This window comes from Candoia aspera, chromosome 1, assembly GCF_035149785.1.
Source record: "Candoia aspera isolate rCanAsp1 chromosome 1, rCanAsp1.hap2, whole genome shotgun sequence".
NCBI lineage: Eukaryota > Metazoa > Chordata > Lepidosauria > Squamata > Boidae > Candoia > Candoia aspera.
This window is the reverse complement of record NC_086153.1, coordinates 17,318,563-17,337,285: the sequence shown is the minus strand read 5'-3', so window position 1 is coordinate 17,337,285 and position 18,723 is coordinate 17,318,563. Positions and strand designations below refer to the sequence as shown.

Genomic DNA, 18,723 nt, shown 5'->3' with positions numbered 1-18,723 from the left:
AGGGATCGCATTTGGTCTGACCTCTCTGTCATGACCTTCCCGTCTTGGGTGGCCCTTCACGGTTTAGCTCAGGGCATCGTTGAGGTGCTCAAGCTCCAGCACCACGATGAGGTAACGATCCTTTGCTGAAGTGAATTTGCTTACCATTAATAATTTGGTCATAATCTCATTGTAAATGGGGCAGTGGAGGACATAAACGCCCTCTGCTTGACTGGTACCACGGGGACAGAGATGCTGCTTAACAGAGTGCGTACAAAATCTCCCTTCAAGATATCTGAAGGCATGGTCTGCAAGTGGATATAAAAGCTTTTCTCATTGGGACTCTGATAATATTAACCAGATACTGGGAGAGGCTTCTATGTTTTTTTATAGTGATGAAATCAAGATGAAAATTTGGGTATCTATGCTATAATAGCATCTTTATTGGCATCCTTTTCAAAAAGCCTTTCTCTAATATTTTCTCTGTTTTATGAACTGAGTTAGGATAGGTGACAAAAGTTTGGTCCATTGATTCCTAGTTGTGTAATGCAGAAAGCAAAGTTTGGCAAGGTATGATTCTTGAAGGCTTTCTAGTTTCTTATAGTGCCCAAGCAATGCAAGACGTACTCTGAAAGCGATGGAAGAGCGATGGTAACCCTACCTCCCTCTTTAGATAAGCTGCAGGGGCACCCTGGGGAGTCGCAAGATCTTCCTTATGAAGTTGTTTCAGACTACTTCCAATTGGACAATAACCTCCTCATCCCATCCCCAGATCTTAGCGCAATACAGCATCCGGGCTATCAGCTTGCCCTGGAATATTTGAAGTGCAGGGGAGGAAGGAATAAGATTGGTTTAGTTCTTATGAAAATGTGCATGATCTAAACATGTCAAGAGGAATCTTGTATTAGGCTTAGTTCACACAACACACTAAACTGGAATCTGGTCAGCCACATTTTTCCTACCATGTGTGAACTAACCCATGTGGTTGGTTTATTGTTCACGGTGGAATGTCACAGTGAACAATAAGAAATCCAGGAAATTGGATTTTTTCCAGAAACCATAGTTAACCATGTGTATAAGAGCATTGTGAACACAGCCAGATTGTACAGAAGGGAAGAGTGTACTAGAAGCTTGGTAGAGGCATTTGGTTCTTTGCAGAGACATCGTGCTCATTAGCTTGCTTAGAAATGAGGTATTCGTATTAGGAATCACTGTTTTCTCAACTGTGTGCTTGCTCAGAGGGGACAGTGTTGTTTCATGCATGTTCTAGGAGAAACCACGTATCTAGATAAAGATCTGGAAATCGTTTTGCACCCTTAACTGAGCATTTCTGTTTCTTGCCCTTGAAGATTTCTGCATTTCCAAATTGATTCATATCCTAGATGCATTAAAAACATTTAATACCTATGTCAAATTTCAGGGATGCAGACAATATAATTTTGGCTCCCAGCCCTATGGTTAGGGGTGAATTAGAGCAAGGATGGTCTTTAGCTTTGAGGAAATCTCTTTTTATGATTTTGATTATTTATTTATTGGATTTCAAGGCTGCCTGACTCCAAAAAGATCCTTACAATGTTTCAAAGAATACATAATTTAAAAGAAACAGAACACTCAAACAAAATTACACAACATCCAGGAAAAAAAACCCCACAAATACCCCAGGCCTGGGAACACAGCCAGGTCTTAAGAGACTTCTGGAACATTTAAAGAGTGGGAGCTTTATGTCTTTCTGGGGTGGGGGTGCTGTTCCAGAGGGCAGGGGGTGCAACAGATGGCACGCTTCCTTGGTCCCACAAGATGACAATGTTTAATTGAAAGGACCCCAAGTGCATCCACTCTGCCCAGTCATACCAGATTGGCAGAAGTAATTGGAGACAGGTGGTCTGTATGCCATGAAGGGCTTTATAGGTGACAACTGGCACCTTGAACTGCATCTGGAAGCTGCCTGGTAACCAATGCAGCTCACAAAGCAGAATGATACATGGGCAAAAGGCTGCCTGTTCTACGTATGTATTCCCTACCTCCTGTGCAGGAGCCACTCCTTGAAGAGAGAAAATATTGGTAGGTTGCACTTCCCCACTCAAGACTAGTGCGTAACTTGGGGGCCTTCCCAGCCTTGCAGCTACTGTATGGCTCAAAGAGCAGATGGTAGCTGTAGCCAAGAGGGCCTTTGCACAAATTCACTTTGTGCCCCAGTCACACCCCTTCCTTGACCACTGAGGTGGCCACTCATGCTTTAGTCACCTCACAGTTGGATATGGGGCTGCTCTTGAAGACCATCCAGGAGCCACAGCTGGTTCAGAATGTAGTGGTGCAGGCGCATCACAAGACTATGTCCTAGGCGCTCACTTGGTCCTGCCCAGAGAAAGTGCAAATCTAAGCAATTTTGTCCACCAGATAGCATGAATACTCCTCACTGTGGCTCTGTAGATGTCCCAAGCCCTGGCCCTGACTAAGTCACTCTTTGTCTTCCTGTAATGGTGCTCTAGGCATCTCTTCTTGTGCTTCATCTCCTGGAGCTCCTCAGAGAATCAAGGTGTACCCCAGGATCAGTGCACAGAGAGAGTCTGCATAGGAGCAATCCAGGTGAAGGCCTCAGTCACCTGCCTAGTCCATGTTGCAACCAAGGCCTCAGATGAGCTACCCAGCAGATCCTCAGGGAAAACCCCAAGCTCCCTCCAGAACTGCGTCCATCAGTCACCTGGGGTGGGCTGACCAAACAGGCCTATCCACCTGCAGGGATGAGTGGCACCAGCAAGCCGGAGGGCAGCTAGAGAGTGATCTGTCCTTGGCAACTGACTGATGGTAATATCCTTGAACACCTGGTTGCATGGCAACTGACCTGAGACAAAACTGAATGCAGCGTGCGCCCCCTGGTATGTGTTGGGCCCTCAGTTACTTGGACAGCTCTGTGGTTGACTTTATCAGCATCTATGCTTAAAGCAGCAAAGAAAATGCATTTTATAATAATTCTGAGCATAAAAGCTGCTTCATATCTTCAGAGAGTTGTTTTTCTTTTTGCACTGTTGTTCCTGTTACAAACTGATTGATGTTAATGATTACCTGGTGTTATAGATAAAAGGTCTTCAGCCAGTGTCCTGCTATATTTTATTACTACAGAAATTACCATTTGCCATCTTACAACTCAGCACCATCAGATATTAGGAAGAGTTATTAGTTAAATTTAGCCTGGAGCCTCAGAAACTTCATTTCACAATAAAAACGGTGGTTGATTATTAGTATTATTTGGCCTGTTAATTTTCTTTGGAATGATTGTCACATAGAGGGTTGTAAAAAAGGTTGGTTTTTTTTTTCATAGCTTGAGTACTAGTTGCTATTCTGTAGCACATTGGAACAAACAGAGATTTATAGTTTAAAGCAGATAATAAAAAAACTCTGTTCCAGAGCAGTCACAAATGCATTTGCCATGAAAAGCGGTGCAGATTTTGTAAATTCTGTGTTTTCTTTTTTTCACCCAGGTGCAATAAGAAACTGAAGTCATGACAGACTCCAAATACTTCACCACCAATAAAAAAGGTTAGATTTCATGTACAATGTGATGTTGCAGGTCCTTGAGGGAAATAAAGGTTATGATGCTTGCCCTCTACAAAGGATACCATCTGCCTCTGAATCCCTCTTCCTGGGCTACATGAGCAGAAAGGGCAAGTTGATGTGACAAGTAAGGTGAAAGCATTAGGGAATGAAAGAGTGATGTGTCAGAGGTCTATGTTCAAGTGGATGAAGAGACTGGGTTGGTTCACACAAGTTGCCAAGCCATTTTTAAAATTGCTTTATTAATAAGCCATGATGGCATGGCTCATCTGGCAAGCTAAACTCAGACAAGCCTAGCCAAACCAACCAAATTAAAGCTTAGTTCCAGGGATTTTTTTAAAGGAGGGTAGTTGGTTTTTAATCAGTTGAAATACAGTGAGAAGTTATTTCCACAATTTCAGTTTTCCCCACCCTCCTAGTTATTGAGCCATTAACTTCAGTGCATAAAGAACAGTGGAAAGAAAATTAATCTGATGTAGGCTGCAGCAAGAGGAAAGAACACTACATGGATCTCAGTATTGATCCTCCAGCAAGACTCTTTGATGTGGCTGGAGTAACACAATGCATTAGGTTATGCTTTATTGAAGCACATGTTTTGGAATAAATAAGAGTTGGCTGGGTTCATATAACATGTTAACATGTAATTTACAAATCATAGCGATTGGATTCTTACAAGTATGCAAAGTCAAAACCAAAGCCTTTTATTTATTTATATATATATATATATATATATATATATATAAATAAATAAATAAAAAGATTTATACGGCTGCCCATCTTAATACACAACTTTGGGCAGCTCACAACAACAAAACCCTCGAAACATAAAATCATAAAACCATAAAACCAAAACCCATCCGTAAGTTGGGGTGGGGATGCAAAATAGGTTTAGTCCTATCACATGTAGGTTGAGCTGGGATTTTCCTTTTCCCATTTTTTATTTTTCAGGCAGGGTGGGTTTTTCTTTTTTAATTTGGTCTGAACTTCAATTTTCCATATATTTTCAACTTCAGAGTAATGGGAAAAGGCACTGCTGAATTTTCCTGTGGTTACAAAAAAAAGGGAAGATTTTCCATGCCTGCTGCATGTGGAGCTCTTCAGACAATTAATATGGTAGACTGCCTCTTACCTTTAAGATCTTTTTGACATATCACTTGATTGCTGAGGTTGGGGTTACATCTTGTCCCTCAGCTGGCAGATTGCCTGCTGAGGTTATGAGATTGGTAAGATAATTTGTACTCTTGCTGTTCTGATCATCCCTGACTATCAGAGGTTTGCAGGCCCTGCCTGTTCTTGCATTCCTCTTCCTTCCCATTCTTAGGTAATGAAGATTCCTGGCATCCAGCTAGGCTATTGATCTTCATAGCAGCCAACTCCCAGGAGCCATGCAGTCATTAAATAAGCTGGGAGGGGGAGAAGATTATTCTTCCTTTTCCTCCACTCTCTTCTGCTCTCCTGATTTTCAGGGCCTTCTCTAATTCTGTCCTCTTGCTTAAAAGGGTGTTAAATTTCCCCTCTCTTCCGTATCATGATTTATAAATGCTAGAATGACTTGACAACGCCTGTTGTAGTAAAGCATCTTCCAAAGATATGCGCAGAAATAATCTTTGCTTCCAGCGTTTCTCAACCTCAGCGACTGTAAGATGTGTGGACTTCAATTCCCAGGATTCCCCAGCCAGCATGGCCAGCTGGGGAATTCTGGGAGTTGAAGTCCACACATCTTAAAGTCGCTAAGGTTGAGAAACACTGCTTGCTTCAATCCACTGTTCATTTGGACTCGAATCAGCTGCTCTCTAGGGTTTCTGAGAACTGAGATAACATGAGATACTCATGTGTAGTTCCCAGTATGTCAGAAACTCCTTTGACAATTGCTCTCTCTCCTCCTTCCTGGTTCAAATTGAATACAGGCTTGTATCGGGTGTGTGAAATTCATCAAGTCGGAAATTGAATGTTCTGTTCCCAGCTCCTGACCGTTGCAAACAGCTAAAGCACCACAGATGGCCTCCGAACCACTCCTGGAACAGCCTGTTCTGTGGAAAAGTATTTGCCTCCCTTTCAGATATTCTGAATTTTTGCGTATCTTTGTTCCTGAATGGTATCCTAAGTTTGTGTAGGTCCAGCTGAGCTCTGATAGCACGCAGTGGCAAAGATATTTTTAAAACGGGGGCAAATACTTTCTCAGAAAATGGAATGCGCTGTCTCTAGGTTGCCAAAGCAATGACTCTTAAAAATCTGTGTCTTTAACCCTGCAGCTGTCTGCTGGAGTTATTTCTCAAGTCGTGCCATTTTTGAGAATTGTCTTTTTCACTGTTCTATATATTTACATTGTGAAAGCAATTAGTGAGAATTCTCACAAAAAATAGCTGCCAGGGGGACCTGCTGTGTGTTTACAGAATGGCTGTCTGGTGAATGTGTCTAGTCACAGAGCCATTTACCCAAAGAGGAACTGGAGAGATTGCTCCCTGTCCCTTCCTTCCAGCCTTCAAGAGCATGCCATACTATACGTCACCTTGTCTTGGTACTTTCAAACAACGCGCTGAGCTGCAGCTGCCCACCATTTTCTAGGCAGGCCTGTGGAGCCAGTGTGGAATCCCAAAGCCATTCCTAAAGTTGACTCTAGAGCAGTGTTTCTCAACCTTGGCAACTTTACAATGGGTGGACTTCAACTCCCAGAATTCCCCAGCCAGCAGTTCTGGGAGTTGAAGTCCACCCTTCGTAAAGTTGCCAAGGTTGAGAAACATTGTTCTAGAGGGTGATGTCCAATGAATATTTTTTATTCGAAAAATCTACAATGTAATTAAACCCAATGAAGAGAGAGAGCCTCACAGTCTCCAAGGAAGGTGTTTGCAGACATATTAGTTGCCTTCCTCTGACTTAGTTTACTGAGGCAGATGTTCTTTTCACCCTCGTATAAAGAAGGAAATAATGGAACTTGGAAAGTTTAAATGCAAGGGAAGTGCTCTATCACTCACCTGCAGTGACTCTTCCAGAGTTAACTCTGCGTTCAGCCTTACTGTGTGGGTTCACAAATAATGGAACTGTTGGTTTGGCTTAGCTTGTTGTGTGCTCCCAGCCACTGTGGCTCTTAAATCATGATTTGTCAGACAACCTTTTTTTTTTTGGTAAGTCCCTGAATGCCTTTTAATCCTGCTGAAAATTAGGGGCATTGTTTCTCACCATTTGGGGATAGAAAACGAGAGAGAGAAGTATAGACTATGCCCTATACTAGGCTTCCTGGCATTTTAAAGAAAAAGAAAAAACTCAATATTTTAAAACATTTTAACATCTCTGAAAATGAAGAAAAGCACCTGGACTCTCCCCAGAAGTCCAGGGGAAAATCATATGTGACTCAGGCTTGCCCACCTGCTGTGGCCCTTAATTGCACAGATGGTTAAGTGCAGTTCCAGGTCATCAAAAGTTTGCCCACTCTGGTTTATGGTGTTATATGTGAACACTCTATGGTTTTTTTTAACAAACTATAGTTAAACCATGGCTTAGAATGGCATTTATATCCAGCCAGTGTCTTGTCCCAAACTCTCTTGTTAAGTCCCCAAAGTACCTGGAAAATGTGAAAGAGAAAGGGAAAGAATCTGATTTCTTGCTGCAAGAAATGAAACACATTTTGTTAGGATATTGTTCATTTACCCACCAAGCGGCTACTGAAAGAATCTGGGCCCTGTGCTACTTGGATTTTTCCCCCCCTCCATTTCTGGCAAGGAGAATTTCATTCTTTAAGAGCAGTCAGCCACTACATAAGGCTGAAGAGAAAGGGCTCCTTCACACAGTGCAATTAATGTGTGAAAGTCATAGGCTTTGATTAAGGTGGCCTAGTTTGCTTTAGAAGCAGAGCATTGGTATACAGGCAGTCCTTGTTTAGCAACTGACTCGTTTAGCGACCACAGTTACAACAGTGATGAAAAAGTAACTTTGCGACCATCCTCACATTTACGGCCTTCACAGGTCTGTAAAGAAAGGAAAGCTGAAGTAAAATCATAAAGTTGTGATGTTTCACTTAGTGACAGCTTCGCTTAATGACCAAGTTGCTGGTCCCAACTGTGGTTGCTAAATGAGGACTGCCTGTATCTGCCACAGTAAGTAAATGTTTGGGTCTTACCAGGTTCAGGGTGGCCACATCAGACAGTGCCAGATTCTAAGGGCAAGCTGGAAGAATTGTAAGCACTTCCTGGATGCCTCTGTTGTCCACTGCTGATGAAAGCAGGATTTTTAGCTTGGGGCGGGGTGAATTAGTCTGCTCTTGGTGGGCTCTCTTGACCATGGTCCTCTTACGTTTCTCTCCAGGGGAAATTTTTGAACTGAAAGCTGAGCTCAACAATGAAAAAAAGGAGAAGAGAAAAGAGGCAGTGAAAAAAGTCATTGCTGCCATGACTGTGGGGAAGGATGTCAGGTAACATCACTGTAGTGGCTTTCATGTGCCGTTTTTCCCACTGCTTCACCCAAGAGTAATTTTTAATGAGGTAGAAGGGAAAAACTATTAAATGCTTGGGAAATGTGCACGGGTTTGCTGTGCCCAGTGTTTAAGTAGCATGCCAAGGGCCATCTTCCAAAGGTCAAACATGGCCCCCAAATGTCGCTTTAGATTCTGGGACCTGTAATACAGTACATGTTTGCATGCAGAAGACCCCAGATTCATTTCCAGGTACCTCCTGTTTGAAGACTCCTGGAAGCAGAGTGAAAAATGGTTTTACCTGAAACTTTAGAGAGTTGCTGTCTGATGAAGATGACTTTTCTTAGCAAGATCAAGGCAGTATAGATGGGTGGTTTCCCCTTATTGTATCTCTATCGTAATACTACGCCTTAAGTTGGGCTGAGGGAGTCTTAGGCCCAAAGTCACCCAGGAGTCCTGTAATAAAGTGGGGTCTTAAATGTGGATCTCTCTGGCTAACTTCAGCACATTAACCACTGCAGTCAGTCTAGAAATTACTGCTTTAACCTGGTTGTCTTTCTTGTCCAGTTCCCTTTTCCCTGATGTGGTGAATTGCATGCAGACAGATAACTTGGAGCTAAAGAAGCTGGTGTATCTCTACCTGATGAACTATGCCAAAAGTCAGCCAGACATGGCCATTATGGCTGTGAACAGTTTTGTGAAGGTAACTGGCAATATTTATGTATCTTTGCTGCCACGTTTCAATAGCAAAATATTAATTCAGCATGAAGGGACTGATTTCTGCATATCTTAATACTGTAAACTGCCCAGAGCCATATGAGCTGGGTGGTATATGAGTATTGTACAGTGGACAGACAGACAGTGTGATGGCAAGGGTATGCATGAGCTGCAAGAAGGGCCCTTCTTATGCAGATCTACAATATTCTTTTTACCCAAAACAACCCCTTATTTTTATCTCAGGCTGCCATGGGGAAGTTCAGAGTTGCACACATGATTCTCTTATTTCTTATCTTTATAGTACAAATCAAGATAGGCAGAAAAAGTGAATGACTGAGTGTACATACTGTATTGAGCTATCATTTTGTTGGTTTGATTTGGCTTGTGGTGGACATAACTTGGGTAGATTTAGGTCCCCAACCTTTATGGCCAGTGAATTCAACATGCATTCTGCCTCCCCTATGACATACTTCACTAAGCTCGGGGTACCCAACCCGCAGAGGGCCTTCCCTCTGGCACGATGTCACGCCCTTCCCTCAGCTGTCCTTGAAGGCTGATACAAGAAGATCCTTACCCAGAGAGACAATGCCCCTGTGACTCTGGTCACATAGAGACAACAGAGCATCTGCTTCTGTTTTTCAGAGACATTTGCACTAGCTTCATCTTACCACTATTGCATAAATACCCAGGGTGCTCAGGATAATTTTACAGCTCCCTGCTGCTGTCAGATTCCAACCCTGCTACAACATACGGCATTGCCAGGTTCTGCACAGCAACACTTAAAATTTGTTAGGTGATGACCGGTGCCATAAACTACTTTTAAATGAGCATCTAATTTGTCATACTAGAGTGTTCTGTACTGATAGACATACTAACCTCTATGCTCCCCCTATACCCATCTAATGCTCCTAGCCCTCCTTTTAGATTTTTTTCTTTTCTTTCAGACTTTTGTGAGTGTGTGTGTGTGTGTGTATACTAGATTTTACATTCTTTAGATTTTAATGTATTTTCTGTGCTTTTAACTGACTGTACCCCATCCTCCTTAAGCTTGTCTTTGACCGTAAAAAGATTTGATTTGATGGGTAGATCACGCTGCCTACGTTCAGTGGCAAAATGCCACAACAAAACTGTAAAATTTTGAAGGCTTTCATTATTGAAATAAGCAAAAAACTGCATTATGCCTCTACTAAATTTAACACACTTTTTGACTTCATCCCAAAATCTGGGCCAAAAAAATGGGAGACCTGCCTTCTCTAAGACATCAGTGCTATCTCCTCTATTGCTCTTAGAGCCTTTAAAACAAGTGTGGCCTCTAGCTGAAAAAAAAGTTGTCTATTCCTTGGTTAGTATGCTGTATGAACCCACACAATGATAACTTATTCAATAAATGGTGGACAAGCAAACCATGTTTCATGTAGTATGTGAATCTACCCAGTTCAAAAATAACCAGTTGAAAAAACCCAGTATGCTCTGTAAAGATTTGAATTCAGGTGGTACTGGTTGAAGTACAACACTCTCAACTTGATATATCACAGTTGGTCTAAGCTCATTTTTAAGTAAACCATTTGACCGGTGGGTGGGTGGGGCACTTTGCACAACGTACTAACTCGCTACATTTTTACTTGGACAGGCTCTTACCTCCTTTCCTCCTCCTTTTTCCACAAGCTTCCAGGCGGCAATCTTGCAGTTGTGCTGCTCTGCCCTAGCTGATTTTCTCAGCTTCTTTCTCTCGAATACTGAGAGAGCCCAGTATAGTTAATTGTCAAATCTTTGATTTCTCAGCTGCTGATGTAATTTTACTTGACAGCAGAAATTACATTGAGAGACTCCTTTCTTTTCTGTCAGACATAGGTGGAAAGAAACACTTCTGGGCAAAAGGGATTCTCTTTGGTTTGGAAATCTGATATTTTTTTCAGGAATTAGAAAAAATGAATAATTAAAAATGTAATAGAATCTAATGATTCTGCTTAAGGACTGAGTCCATTTCTGATTAATATATCTAATTCAGTGCTTGCTCCTTCCTCATCAACAGCACTTTGCTTCTTTTCCCAACCCAGAATACAGGTAGTCCTCGAATTACGACCACAATTGGGACCGAAATTTCCATCGCTAAGCAATGTGGTTGTAAAGCATGACATCACATGACCTCATCGCTTAGTGATGGCAATCCCAGCAGTCCCAGTTGCTGTCCTAACCCCAAGATGAGTGGGTCATTAAATGGGAAGAGGCAGGAGACCCAGGTAAGGAGCATGGGGGTGCTGCAGGGGGGTGGGGGAGGCCTGGGGGTCCAGCACAGGCCGCATACAAGTTGGGGGGGTGCCGCGATGTGGTGCAAGCTCAAGAAGGCTGGGGAAATAATACACTGCGGCTCAGGGGCTTCTTGGTGCTCTGTGCTTCTGGAGCTGCAAACTTTTGACAGCTCCAGAGCCATGGTGTGCAAGGAAACCCCTTTGTGCTGTGCAAAGAACCCCAGAGCCGTGGTGTGCCCCTTTGCATCATGCAAAGCCCAGGCCCAGCCCAGCCAAGCAATGCAAAGCCACAGCACCCCAGGAAGCCCCAGCCACCCCAGGCCAGTCCCAGCCGTGGTCACTCTTGCCACTTGGCATTCCAAAGCCCCTGCCACCTGTGCTCTGCCACCCCAGCTGACTTTCACCATCTTCTTCCTCCCACTGCTGATGAGGCATGCCCACCTGGCCCTTTGTAAGGCAGCTGCTGTAATGATTGCCTAGTCCAAACTGCAATGAAAAACAGGATGTAAGCGTTTCAGGTTATGTGGCAAATCAAGTTTAAAAGTCACAGGGTTTATCTGAGCGGTAATGGGGAAAGGACCCACAAATTTAGGTGCCAATTTCTTTGAGGGTTGAGAAGACTTGATAAACTTAGTAGACAGATAGACCATGTCCCCCACTTGAAAGGCAGGGTGAGGTGCACGCTTCTGGTCAGCATAGTGTTTGTAATCCGATTGTGCATCCGCTAATGCATTCTGAATGACCGGCCAGGATTCAGCTAGTTGCGTAGACCAATCGGCCGGCGAGGCCGGTCTGATGGAGGGCTGCGGCAGATCAGGGATGGGTACGAAGTCCCTGCCATGTACAGTACAAAAAGGGGTTTGGCCGGTGCTTTGATGAACTGCATTGTTGTAGGCAACCTCAGCAAAAGGAAGGAGGTCAACCCAGTTGTCTTGTTGGTAATTCACAAAAGCCCGCAGGTATTGCTCCAAGGTGGAGTTTAGAGCCTCCGTGGCCCCGTCCGCCTGTGGATGCCACGCCGTAGACAGTGCTTGCTTAGTTCCTAAAAGTTTGAGGAACGCCCGCCAGAATTGAGAGGTGAACTGTGTGCCCCTGTCCGAAATCAAGCGAGAAGGACATCCGTGCAGCCGGTACACGTGTACAAGGAAAAGGCGGGCCAACTGGCGGGCGGAAGGAATTGACACGCACGGAATAAAATGGGCTTGTTTAGAAAAATAGTCTTTTACAACCCAAATCACCGTTTTGCGCTGGCTGGGAGGTAACTCCACAATAAAATCCATGGAAACCTCATCCCAAGGGCAAGTTGGGCTAGCCACGGGTTGCAAGAGCCCCTGAGGCTTACCGACTTTACGCTTTGACATAGCGCACACAGGACAGGAGATGACATACTCCTTTACATCTTTGTGCAAGGTGGGCCACCAGAACTGCCGCCGGACTAAGTGTAAGATTTTTACAAAACCAAAATGTCCCGCAACCTTGTCATCATGTGAACGGAGCAAAACGTCTTTTCGCAAATTCTCAGGGACGTAGAGATGGTTAGATTTCCAAGCGAAACCCCGGTCAAAGGTAACATTGTCTCTATTGGCCAGCAACCAAGTATCAGTCTTTAGTTCTTTTAGAAACTTTTGTTGCAACTGAGAGGGAATTGACAAAGCGCTCGGCGGCCCCGAATCCCCATCGGCTGGCTGCTGCGCACGGGTTTGGCTGCACGTCACAGCCTGCATTCCCAGTTGTGGCGTTGTCCACAGAGTGCTGACCACTTCGGGTGCTGCGCAGGAGTCCTGAGGTTGCCGTGACAACGCGTCCGCCAAGAAATTCTTTTTTCCCGGAATAAACTTCAATTGAAAATTAAATCGATTGAAGAACTGAGCCCAACGTACTTGTTTCGGGCTCAATTTGCAGGGGGTGCTGAGGGCTTCTAGGTTCTTATGGTCTGTCCACACCTCGAAAGGGTGATTCGCCCCCTCTAATAAGTGTCGCCAAGATTCCAAAGCCGCTTTCACTGCGAACGCCTCCTTCTCCCATACATGCCAACGTCTCTCAGTCTCAGAGAATTTACGAGACAGGTAGGCACATGGTTTTAAGCACCCTGCCCCATCAGCCTGCATCAACAATGCACCAATGGAATAATCAGAGGCATCGGCCTGAACCACAAAAGGTTTAGAGGGGTCAGGGTGTTGCAAGATTGGCTCTTTGGTAAAGGACGCCTTTAGCTGATCGAACGCCGCCTGACAAGCTGGCGTCCACCGCAGCAGCGCACCTGGATTTTTTACTCTTCGAGTATCCCCCAGTCCTTTTGTTCGAAGTAATTCCGTTAGTGGCAGGGCAATCTCAGCGAACCCCCTGATGAATAATCTGTAGTAATTGCTGAACCCCAGGAAACTTTGAAGTTGCCTGCGGGTGCGGGGTCTTTCCCAATCCACGATAGCCTGGACCTTGGCAGGATCCATTTCAATGCCCTTATCTGAAATTCTATACCCCAAATAATCAATTTGTGTTTGGTGGAAGGCACATTTAGACAGTTTGGCATACAATTCAGCTTTTCTGAGCTTGCGCAGCACCTGTTTAACCAAAGATACATGTTCCTCCATAGTTTCACTATAAATCAATACATCATCCAAATACACCAATACCCCTTTAAACAGATGTTCATGGAGTACCTCATGGATCAATTGCATAAACACCCCAGGGGCCCCAGCCAGACCAAAAGGCAAAACCTTATACTGAAATGCTCCCAATGGGCAATTGAATGCCGTTTTCCACTCATCACCCTCCTTGATCCTTACACGGTAATAGGCTTCTCTCAAATCTAGTTTAGAGAAGATTTTCCCTTTGGCCAGATGAGACAACATGTCTTTTATCAAAGGCAAGGGATATTTATTGGATATTGAGACTGCATTTAGCCCCCGGAAATCGGTACAGAGTCTTAATGTCCCATCCTCCTTTCGGCGGAAGAGGACCGGTGCTCCCACCGGAGAGTTGGCTGGTTCGATGAACCCACGAGCCAAGTTTTTGTCCACAAATTCCCGAAGCAAAGTTAATTCCTTTTGCGTCATTGAGTAGATTTTCGGCTTAGGTAATTGGGTGTTAGGCACCAGTTCAATCGCACAGTCCGTTTTCCGATGAGGGGGCAGTTGATCCGCTTCTTTCTCTCCAAACACATCAGCAAACATCTGGTAGTCCACCGGCAGGCCCTCCAGAGGAGGGGCCGGGCAATGCGGAGTCGCAGCTGCCGCTACCCCCACCACCTCCTCTGGGGATTCCCTTCCCTCCGGTGCTTGATAAAATCCGTCCTTAAAGGTGACAGTTCGATAAACCCAGTTTATTTGGGGATTTTGCTGGACCAACCAGGGTACTCCCAAAACCACTAGGGGACCCCCCACCGGAGCCACCACAAACAACCCTTCCCGGTGGCTGCCCATTTGTAAGGCCACTAGCCCAGTGAAATGCGTGACCGGTTTGCCCCCCGCCATGGACCCATCCAATTGCGTAAATGCAATGGGTCGTTGCAATGGGAAGGTAGGTAGCTCCAGGGCCACTACCACATCGGGGTGCATCAAACACCAGGAACACCCCGAGTCAATCATGGCCCACACTTCTATTGTCTTAGATCGGGAGCCCAACTTTAACTTCACCGTGAGAATGTGATAACTGCCACTCACCGACGTAGGCTCGCGCCCTTCTTCCCCCACCTGCCCTGCGGCGCCCTTTAAAGCAGGTGGTTGGCGTTTCCTTCAGCGAACTCAGGTCCAGACTCATCTGTTTCAGGATCAGTTCTAACGAGTCCATTTTTTACTCCAACACTCGGATACAGTCCGGAGTGGGAGAGTCCCCTTTTGGTGGCACTTGGATTACTGTAGGGGATTGTCATGTTCGCCGTTTCAATGTCTTTGATGCATCGTAACGTTTTGCATGTCATTAATTGGATGCGTGTTTCATCTCTCTGGGGAGGATGGGAACAGTTATCTTTTGGCTTTGCTTTGGAATGTATTTGTATTATCTACTGCGCTCAAGGTTACTTTCCCAGGCTAGCAACTCTGATGATTGCTAGCACCTGTGCCGGGTGGGGCTGTTACGAGGGAGGCGGGATACGTTTGCACCAAGGGTTTAAGTTTGTATTTGGCGCGCTTTTGCTCATTCTCAGCTTTCTCTGTACTTGTCTTTAGTTCCCTAATAAATCAGATTTCATTTAGCAGCCTCTTGTGAGTCTGAGTATTTGGGCTAGGGCAATCATTACATAAAGCTGAGAATCTAAGATCCTAACTCCGCTGGCCCCTGTCCAGGAAAGACCAGTGTCTAATCCTGTGAGGGAGAGAGCCCGCGATGACCGAACCCGACATCATGATGATGGACGAAGGGGAACCGGACTCGACCGTGAGGCAGTCCGGCCGACCGTCCCAAGGTGGGGAGCTGTCAGCCATCCGAGAAGAGGCGAGCTCCGAGTCGGAGAGTGAAGCCGGGAGGCTGAAAACCGCCCCGGAGACCACCGTAACTTCTCCGGGCGAGCTGCTCACCTGGGATGAGACCCAAGGAGATGCCACGGTAGCGGGGGGCCCATCCTGGAGGCAGAGATACCCATTATCCCCCAACGTGGTGCAGGTGCAGCCAACGGAGGGCTCCCCCACTCCGGATCGGATCCGAGTACTGGAGTCCAAAATGGATTCGTTAGAGGCTATACTGAAACAGCTGAGCTTGGATGTGACCTCGTTGCGAGAGGTCCGGGAAGAATCAAGCCAGCGGCATTCAACCCCTTCTTCCCAGGGGCTGTCCCCAGAACGGCGACGGGCGGTGCGGAGGCGCGAAGGGGACCAGTCGGTCCAGATGGAAATCGCAGCATCGCCAGGGCGATCGCCCCGGGGCCCCGTGCCACCCCGAGCCAGGGAAGCACCAGCCGTGGCAGCACCGGTGGTGGGGCACAGCCCGGCGGGAGGCGGCATGCGAGACTTCCCTGTCAAGTTTGATGGGGACCCGACCAAACTCTCGTTCTTCCTGACGAATGCGAAAGCTTACATGGAAGAATGGGGGGCGTTTTTCCAATCGGAAAAGGCAAGGATCATCACCATTGCCACCAAACTGAAGGGGAAGGCGGCAGACTGGTATGTCCAGATGTGCCAGTCGGAAGCGCCTGAACTGGAAAGTTTCGATGAGTTCCTCTGGGCATTGAAACAACACTTCGAGGACCCCTTAGCAAAAGAGAGAGCGAAGCGAGCCCTGAAGGAACTCAAGCAGGGGTTCCGATCAGTGGCAGATTATGCTTTGGAGTTCAAAGCGCTAGCTGGGAAGGTGGATGACTGGTCCCAAGCAACCATTATCGAGCTATTCAAGGATGGCTTGAATACAGAGGTGCTGCGCTGGTCCCTGGGGAGGGACGACCCATATACGCTGTACGAATGGATCCTGCTGGCGGGGAGGGCTGAACATGCCCAAGAGATCTTTGCCCAGCGGAAGACCGCCAAATCGGGGCGGGAGGCGAAACCCAGCCGCCCATCGAGCACCGGGGGAAACCGGGACAACGACCCTGGGACGAGGAGCGGGAGAAGCGGTACGCAAAAGGCTTGTGTTTGAGATGTGGTAAGGAGGGGCATCGAGTGGCAGCATGCCCGAAGGCAAAGGGAGAGGAACGGCCCGGAAAACCGTCGGCGAAGTCCCCTGCATTGCCGAGGAAGCAGAAAGCCGCGGTGGCTGAAACCGAGGGAGACGATGTGATGTTCTACGACATGGAAGGGGAGACCGAAATCCTGCAGCTGGCGGGAAACGCCAGCCACCTGCTCTAAAGGGCGCCGCTGGGCAGGTGGTAGAGGAAGGGCGTGAGCCTTCATCGGTGAGTGGCAGTTACCGCATTCTCACGGTGAAATTGAAATTGGGCTCCCAATCCAAGACTGTAGAAGTATGGGCCATGATTGATTCGGGGTGTTCCCGGTGTCTTATGCACCCCGACGTGGTAGCGGCTTTGGAGCTACCCACTTTCCCTTTACAACGACCCATCGCTTTTACACAACTGGATGGGTCCATGGCAGGGGGCAAACCGGTCACCCATTTTACAGGGCGCGTAGCCTTGCAACTGGGCAGCCACCAGGAAGGGTTGTCTTTTGTCGTGGCTCCTGTGGGGGGACCCTTGGTGGTGTTGGGGGTGCCCTGGTTGGTGCAGCAAAACCCCCAAATAAATTGGGTTTACCGAACTATCACGTTTAGGGATGGGTTCTATCAAGCGGCCGAGGGGAAGGGTGCCCCAGAGGAGATGGTGGGGGTTGCGGCAGCTGCGACTCCGCCTTACCCGGCCCCTCCTCTGGAAGGCTTGCCGGCCGAGTACAGGATGTTTGCTAATGTATTCGGTGAAAAGGAAGCCGACCAGTTGCCCCCCCATCGAAAGACGGACTGTGCCATAGAAGTCCTGCCCAACACCCAATTGCCCAAGCCAAAGATTTATTCCATGACACAAAAGGAACTGACTCTGTTGAGAGACTTTGTGGACAAAAATCTGGCGCGCGGATTCATTGAGCCGGCGAATTCACCGGTGGGGGCGCCGGTTCTTTTTCGCCCAAAAAAGGATGGGACATTGAGACTTTGTACCGATTTCCGCGGATTAAATGCCGTCTCAATTTCCAACAAATATCCCTTGCCATTGATCAAGGACATGTTGTCACATCTGGCCAAGGGAAAGATCTTCTCCAAGCTTGATTTAAGAGAAGCCTACTATCGTGTACGAATCAAGGAGGGGGATGAGTGGAAAACTGCCTTCAATTGCCCGTTGGGAGCTTTCCAGTATAAGGTGTTACCGTTTGGTTTGGCTGGGGCCCCTGGGGTATTTATGCAATTAATCAATGAGGTACTGCATGAACATCTGTTTAAAGGGGTACTGGTGTATTTGGATGATGTATTGATTTATACTGAAACCATGGAAGAGCATGTGGCTCTGGTAAGGAAAGTATTGTGTAAACTCAGATCAGCTGAATTGTATGCCAAACTGTCTAAATGTGCCTTTCATCAGACCCAAATTGACTACTTGGGGTATAGAATTTCAGATAAAGGCATAGAAATGGACCCTGCCAAGGTGCAGGCTATCATGGACTGGGAGAGTCCCCGCACCCGCAGGCAACTTCAAAGTTTCCTGGGGTTCAGCAACTACTACAGATTATTCATAAGGGGATTCGCTGAGATTGCCTTGCCACTAACTGAACTGCTTCGAACAAAAGGGGTGGGAGATACTCGGAGAGTCAAGAATCCCGGGGCGCTGTTGCGGTGGACGCCTGCTTGTCAAACGGCGTTTGAGCGGCTAAAAGCAGCTTTTGTCAAAGAGCCCATTTTACAGCATCCTGATCCCTCAAAGCCTTTTGTAGTACAGGCAGATGCCTCCGATTATTCCATTGGGGCATTGTTGATGCAACAAGACGGGACAGGATGCCTCAAGCCCTGTGCCTACTTGTCCCGCAAATTCTCAGAGACTGAGAGACGTTGGCATGTCTGGGAGAAGGAGGCATTTGCAGTAAAAGCCGCATTAGAAGCTTGGCGGCATCTGTTAGAGGGGGCAAATCATCCCTTTGAAGTATGGACTGATCATAAAAACTTGGAGGCTCTTAGTACCCCTCGAAAACTGAGCCCCAAGCCGTTGGGCTCAATTTTTCAATCGATTCAATTTTCAATTGAAATTTATTCCGGGGAAAAAGAACTTCTTGGCTGATGCCTTGTCAAGGCAACCTCAGGACTCCGGGGCAGCGCCAGAAGTGGTTAGCACCCTATGGACGGCGCCCCAATTGGGCATGCAGGCTGTGACGCGAAGCCAGACGCGCGCGCAGCAGCCGCCCACCACGGGCGCTGCCCAGC

At 46.6% G+C, this 18,723-nt stretch overlaps 1 protein-coding gene across 2 annotated transcripts in view; it reads left to right on the top strand.

The window, feature by feature from the left end:
• AP2B1 (adaptor related protein complex 2 subunit beta 1) overlaps positions 1 to 18,723 on the top strand; it is a 97,613-nt gene that overhangs the window by 4,133 nt on the left and 74,757 nt on the right. For both annotated transcript variants that reach the window (XM_063298365.1, XM_063298375.1), the window contains exons 2-4: positions 3,459 to 3,516; positions 7,831 to 7,936; positions 8,504 to 8,639. In XM_063298365.1, the coding sequence (XP_063154435.1) occupies positions 3,480 to 3,516; positions 7,831 to 7,936; positions 8,504 to 8,639 (279 nt within the window). In that variant the 5' untranslated portion in view covers positions 3,459 to 3,479. The remainder of the gene's footprint in view (positions 1 to 3,458; positions 3,517 to 7,830; positions 7,937 to 8,503; positions 8,640 to 18,723) is intronic.